General features: G+C 39.3%; 1 protein-coding gene across 1 annotated transcript in view; it reads right to left on the bottom strand.

The window, feature by feature from the left end:
• Positions 1-552: 552 nt before the first annotated feature.
• LOC108544188 (olfactory receptor 51H1-like) overlaps positions 553-7,420 on the bottom strand; it is a 24,668-nt gene continuing 17,800 nt past the window's right edge. Inside the window, exon 3 of the mRNA XM_017895239.1 lies at positions 553-1,581. Coding sequence (XP_017750728.1) covers positions 553-1,581 — 1,029 coding nt within the window. The remainder of the gene's footprint in view (positions 1,582-7,420) is intronic.

The raw sequence follows: 7,420 nt of genomic DNA, 5'->3' as shown, positions 1-7,420 counted from the left end.
CAAAAATATATATATTATATATATAAATATAATATATATAAATGTATTCATTTATATTCTTAATTCTACAACTGGATCATCTTTCTGACTCATACTTTATTTAATAATATATTCTTCCCTGGTGTTTTCTTATTATTTCATGAGTACAGTTTGTTTCTTTCCTACTAAGCCCATGGAAGCCACTGCTAATTCTTGATCTAGAATATTAAATTAAATTAAATTAAGGAAGCTGAATTTAAAACACATAAAACTTATGGCCTGTGTCTATTCAAAAGTTTTATTTAAAAATGGAATTTGTAATAATCTCTGCCTTTAGCTGTTATATGCTGTCTTAAATGTAGAGTTACAGACCAGTACCATGAATAGTTCTTGTAGATACCACCCTTTCTATATTAGACAATGGACAATTTGGCACAGGAAAAAAAAGTATTCTCTATGAACAGAGAGATCTTTCTTTGCCCAATTAAAGTCACACAGAAAATGTAAATAAATAAATGAAGCTTTATTTTTCATAGTCATAATTGAGCTTTTACAGAATAGCTGCTTCTTCTCTCAAACAGGCAGACTCCAACCTTCTGCTGTAATCTTGGTTTGAACAAACATCTGGAAGATCTTCCTTTGTATTTCTTTGGTTTTCACAGTATAGACTATGTGGTTTAGCACAGGGGATACAACAAGGTATGCATTTGCCATGAGGGCATGAGTCAGGGGTGACAGGTGCTTTCCAAAGCGATGAATGACAGACACCTCAATGAGTGGCACATAGAAGATGAGTACAGCACAGATGTGTGAAACACAGGTGTTGAGTGCCTTCAGACAACCCTCCCTTGAGGCAATAGCCATTACTGTTTGAAGTATAAACACATAGGAGAGGAGGATGGAGAGGGAGTCAGAACCCTTGGTGAAGATGACAGCGATGAGGCCATAGAGACGGTTGACGCGGGTGCTGGCACAGGCAAGGTGCATAACGTCTTGGTGGAGGCAGAAGGAGTGAGAGAGGATGTTGGAGTGGTAGAAGGGGAGCCTCTTGATGACGAAAGGCACAGGGAAGACAACACAGACTGCCCTTGACAAAATGACTAACCCTGTTTTGCAGACCACACCATTGGTTAGAATGGTGCTGTACCTGAGAGGGGTCCAGATTGCCACAGCCTGATCGAAGGCCATTGCCACCAGCACGCCAGACTCAATGGCTGTGAAAGTGTGGATGAAGTACATCTGAACAAGACAGGCATCAAAGGCAATGGACTTGTAGTTAAACCAGAATATGTCTAGCATAGAGGGCAAAGTACAGAGGGCAAGCCCCATGTCTGCCAAAGCCAGCATGCACAGAAAGTAGTACATAGGGATATGTAGAGATGATTCAGACGTGATGGTAGAGATTATGATGCTATTGCCAAAGAGGGCAATAACATATACAGCACCCAGCGGGAATGTCATCCGGTAATACTTTTGCTCGAGCCCTGGAATTCCAGTGAAGACAAAGTAAAGGTGTTGGAAGTGGGAGTAGTTATTATCTGCATGGTGCCAATGTGAGATAGTCATAGGAAAGGAACTCATGGGATCCTGATGAATGGCTTCCTAAAAATACAGTGACAAAGATAAATGATACATTAGACTCTTAATTCCTTGAGAGTGGAGCCATTTTTCCCCACATAACTGTGTATTTCAGGGGGTAAGGGAGGCAAAATTTAAGAGGTGACAGAATGCCTAAAATCATTACTCCAAGGTGCATCCTGTTGAGTAAGGTTCTACTGACCTAAGGGAAAATGACTCACCCAAGAATAAGTAAGTCATATTCAGCTTCAAGCAGACACTGTAGCACCAACCCATGTAGTAAAATATATTCTGCCTCTCCTGCTACTTTTTTCCTTGTTTCTAATCAATGTCTTATAAGCTATTGAGTCAGAAGCTGAGGACATAATAATTTAGCCACTATGAATATAACCGAGTCAAGATGAAATATGAATAGTTTGATTATCTACAAAAAATGCCACTCCCATTCATCACACTTCTTATGTCCAGGGCTTTCATGAAGGCAATATATCTTGTGCCGAGGGCAGGGGTGGAAATACCCCTTGCACGCACCTAGCTTCTCTTTATGCATTCTCCTCCTTTGTTTCCCCAGAGCCTCAGAATCATTCTCAACCCAAGAACTACAGACACTTTACTCATTTAAAATTAAAAATGTTTGCCATTTCTAAATTAGTGAAATCTTAATATATGGGGAAGCAAATTATACTTGGTAAAGCAACAACAGCAATTGTTGGATAGAATAACCCATTCTGTCCAAGAGAAAGTAAAATACCCAGGACTCAATGGAAGACTTTTTCAGGATCAGAATTATCTGGCAATCTCTCGTTGCTAAGGCACAGTGATCATGTTACACCCTGATTTTCTGGATTATGGAGGCCTCCATGGAGATCTGGAAGGCACATTCATATTGCCAGAACCAGTACCTATACTAACTACCAAAGACCCTTTGATGGGGTCATTCAACTTTGGACATGGTTGACAAGGGTAGAATATACTCTCATTGAAAACCCATTAACCTTAAGACTCTCATCAGTTATCTTTATCGATTGATTGGAATCAAGTTGACTAAGAGGCAATGTAGTGTTAAGAGCATGGAATCTAGATCCACACATCCTGTATTTGGATCCCAGCTCCCCCTGATCCTCAGTAAAGCCCCTACATATATAATGAGTGGGCAATAATAATATCTACTTCATAGGATCAGTGTGAGAATTAAAATTTAAAAGCCCTCGAAATAAAATGTGTTCTTTTATTATGATTATTTTGAACTAAAGGTTTTGTTGTTCATGTATATTCAGTATTAATATTGAATTTTTTTTTCTATTTTTGTTTGTTTGCATCTTTTGACCAGATTTTCTGCAGCAGAGGTGAAAACTAAGAGATTCTCCTCTATCACAAATAATCACATTTAATTCTGTATCCCTTGCATTTTTGAAATAATTTATTCTCTGCTTTACAACTATTGAGCATCTCACCTCCAGGCTATTGTACATTTCTGATTGACCCATTCTCATGATAAACTAAAAAGCATATTATAACTGTTTTTAACATCCCCAAAAATACCCTTTGAAAGATTTCTTATCAAGTTTCCTCCAAGCTTAGCCAGATTATTTTATCTATTTATATAACATAGCAATTTCCTTCCATTTCTTTTATAAAAGACAGCTGAGTTAGTTCAAGTATGTGGCCTATGAGATTGCCAATAAACATTTTTACCCACCCAAATAACTGTTGTTTTGGTTTTCTTGTCTTAGTGATTTTTTGAGAAAGCTCAAAAAATATAAAGAGGAGGAATGAGGGAAAATTCTGAGAAGTGAGAAAATGGGAAAAGAAAAAATATGGTGGGAGGAAGGAAGGAGAGAAAACAAACTAAAGGATAAAAACAAAAATTCAAAGAATGGCAGAGGTAAAAATTGAACTATTTCACATTTAAGAAAGAATCTAAAACCTAGATAAAGAAAATAACTTGTCTGAGTCAACAACATGTTGACAGAAAAAAAAAGAAGATAAAAAAATGGGCAGGGGTTGAAGGGAACTGCATATCCTTTTTGAGGAGAATTACAACTGTTACGGGAGCTTGGGTGCTCCATTAGAGAAGACAAAGTCAAAATTGCATCTCTTGGTCTTGCAGCAGTCCTCAGACTTTATTATTTATCTATATTGCCCAGGATCTAGAAAACAGGTAGAATTCAAATCTATCTTATGAAGATAAGGCTCTTGGACCCTAAGTTCTGCCTTTGACAATTTTTCCTGGGTTGACACTCTACTATATATACTGCCACATTTCTGGGAAAACGGGCTGTGTAAGTGTTCTATATTTGCTCTCTAGGCTCCCACAACTTATGTGGACCCATTATAGATACTAGATTGAAGGAGCAGGGTGAAAATTAAACAAATTATAAAATCTCTTTATTATGTGAGTAGCAGCAAACAAAGAACCAAAAATAACCCTTTCATTTGCTATAAGTGTTAGAAAAACTTTCAGGTTTCCAGGCATTCTAGGACATTGTGAATAATAGTACAAGGTTGAGACTGGTCTTAAAAGAATAGTTTTACCCTTCATTATACTACTATGTAAGATGGGCAGGGTGGACCTTAAGAAACAGAAATAAAAACCCTCCTGATGTAAAGATTAATTGTAACCATCTTTCACCTGAGAGTAAAGCCACAAATTTCTTCCTTTAGGGGGAACATTCCTACACTCCAATTATTTCAAGTTCTAGATAAAAAAGTTTTTGTTAAAAGACCCAATACCTAACCAGTCTAGAATTATGCATGCCATATTCTATAGCTGACACTTACCTTCTGCCTACATTCGTTCCAGTCACAGAGAGCTTCCTACCTTCAAAGGCAATACATTCACTATAGAGGATCTGATTTCTATCTACCTCTTAGAAAAGGGTTATCTTTACACCATTAGGATAAATAAGTTGTGACTTCATATCTTTCTCTTAAAGCAGATGTGAGTGAGAAAAAAGACAAGGCACAGGACTTGAGTGCTTGGATAGGGGAATGAAGAACAAAGAAGATAAGGAGAAACGGAAAGGAGTACTTGGGAGCCAGTTAGAGATTTCAGGAATGATGTCAGAACATGTTCTGTCAACAGACCAACCTTATCTTCTGGTTTTACTCTCCAACTCACCTTGTTGCTGAGAGAAGCCTCAGCTAGAAGATGATTCTTAAGCAGCCCGAGGTTTGCCTGGCAACACCACTGTCACTACCCCATGAGGGCTTTTATGTCCTGAGTTGCTCCAGCATTCCTCCCGTTAGTGTGCCCTAGAGAGTTTCACAGATCCACAAACAGGGTTATTCCCCAGAGACTTCCAAGGCTAAGGAGGTTTCTCTAGGGCTCAAATCGCCCTTTAGAGTCTCATATCTGGGAAAGAAGATAGTATTGAGGACATTTGAGAAATGTATATGTGTGTGTGAGTGTGTGAGTGTGTGTGTTTTGAGGGGGGGGGGATTGTGGGAAGTTCCAGGAGCTGGTTACTGCACAATCACAGTTTCTCAGGGATATCTTAACCATTTCACTATTTCAATGCCCTGAATAAACGATAGTTATTTTTATTTTTCTCAAAACATAGGAAAACTAACAAAAAAAAGTTCAAGGAAAAGTTACTCCATGATTTTCCCATCCAAAAATGATTGTATAGTTGAAATGGCTTCCTAATAAATGAATATTTCTGCTATTTTATCTGCATTTTTCAGCCTTCAATATCAACTTAGTCATAAGTCATGCCCTGTGCAAAAGTAAAGTAAAAAGTATTTCAGGGAAGCATCAATCAATGCCACAATCAATCAAGAGACAATGAATATTCCACAATATTATATTACTTTCAGATGCAACTTTCCCTACCTGCCCTATGAAAAATAGTAACAGCAGCAATAATAATGGCAATAACAACATTCTATATTAATTCTACACTTTAGTAGTCATAATATTTATCACATTCATTTTATACTTTAATCATTATAATACACATAAATCCTCATAAACACAAGTAATCTTACTATGAAGTGGATATGTTATTCTCATCCTCATTGTTCAGCAAAGAAAAGAGGACATTGGAAAATGACCCAGATTCTAGATGTAATTCTAAGAATTAAACTAGAAATTGCTCTCCCCAGCCATGTGGAACTATGAGTCGATTAAACCTCTTTCCTTTATAAAAAAATAAAAATAAATAAAAAAATAAACTAGAAATTGCTTAGGATAGAAATAACAGCAGTGGCTTCTCAGCACACTAGGTGTATTCTGGACTTCCTGGAACTTGAAGGTCACCATGGCTAGGTAAGGAAGAAATGCTCAAATAGAATGAGGCTTATATTACAAGCTCTCTTATTCATTTATCATTCATCTACACAATAGTCCTAGAGTAATTTAATATTAATGCAAATCACTCTTCTAATATGATAGTCTCTCAAAATATTGAGTTCCATAACACAAAATCTATATCTACATCACATAATCAGTCTTTCAAAACTGTTTGAACTAATTAACATGGAACTGCTCTACTTGCAATGTCTTAACCTCTATATTCCACTGTTAATAATAAACGTTTCACCTTGCAACACACTTATGCCCTTATTCATGTTTTTCTTCTGTATTGACCCACAGGGGATCTAAGGAATAGAATCACTCTGATTTTACTCTAGCTGCTCAGCCAAAGTTTTATAACTTTTCGAGGTGGGTCATTTTATACCACATGGAATCTGATATTTTTTAATCTTAGCTTTCTGTTATACGTTGCTAGTGCAAGTATAAAACTGAACAAATGGGGGGGCGGACCAAGATGGCTGAATAGGAAGAGCTCCAGTCTCCAGCTCCCAGCACAAGCGACACAGAAGACAGGTGATTTCTGCATTTTCAACTGAGGTACTGGGGTACATCTCACTAGGGAGTGCAGGACAATTGGTGCTGGTCAGCTGCTGCAGCCCGACCAGCCAAAGCTGAAGCAGGGATAGGCATCCCCTCACCTGGGAAGTGTAAGGGGGAAGGGAATCCTAGCCAGGGGAACTGAGACACACAACACCTGGAAAATCTGGTAACTCTCACCCCAATACTGCGCTTTACCAAGGGTCTTAGCAAAGGGTACACCAGGAGATTTTATCCCACACCTGGCTGTGAGGGTCCCACGCCCACAGAGCATCCCTCATTGCTAGCACAGGAGTCTGAGATCTAACGGCAAGACAGCAGCGAGGCTGGGGGAGGGGCGCCCGCCATTGCTGAGGCTTAAGTAGGTAAACAAAGCCGCTGGAGCTCGAAGTGGGAGGAGCTCACAGCAGCTCAAAGAGGCCTGCCTGTCTCTGTAGACTCCATCTCTGGGGACAGGGCACAGCTAAACAACAACAACAACAACAACAAAGGCAGCACAAACCTCTGCAGATGCAAACGACTCTGTCTGACAGGTTTGAAGAGAGCAGTGGATCTCCCAACACAGAGGTTGAGATCTGAGAATGGACAGACTGCCTGCTCAAGTGGGTCCCTGATCCCTGAGTAGTCTAACTGGGAGACATCCCCCACCAGGGACAGACCGACACCCCACACCTCACACAGTGGAGTACACCCCTCAGAGGAAGTTTCCAAAGCAAGAATCAGACAGGTACACTCGCTGTTCAGCAATATTCTATCTTCTGCAGCCTCTGCTGCTGATACCCAGACAAACAGGGTCTGCAGTGGACCTTAAGCTATCTCCAACAGACTTACAGCTGAGGGTCCTGACTGTTAGAAGGAAAACTAACAAACAGGAAGGACACCCACACCAAAGCCCCATCAGTACATCACCATCATCAAAGACTAGAGGCAGATAAAACCACAAAGATGGGGGGAAAGCAGGGCAGAAAAGCTGGAAATTCAAAAAATAAGAGCACATCTCCCCCTCCA

Source organism: Rhinopithecus bieti, unplaced genomic scaffold, assembly GCF_001698545.2.
Source record: "Rhinopithecus bieti isolate Rb0 unplaced genomic scaffold, ASM169854v2 scaffold_648, whole genome shotgun sequence".
In the NCBI taxonomy this organism is placed as follows: Eukaryota; Metazoa; Chordata; class Mammalia; order Primates; family Cercopithecidae; genus Rhinopithecus; species Rhinopithecus bieti.
This window is presented reverse-complemented; position numbering and strand designations above follow the sequence as displayed.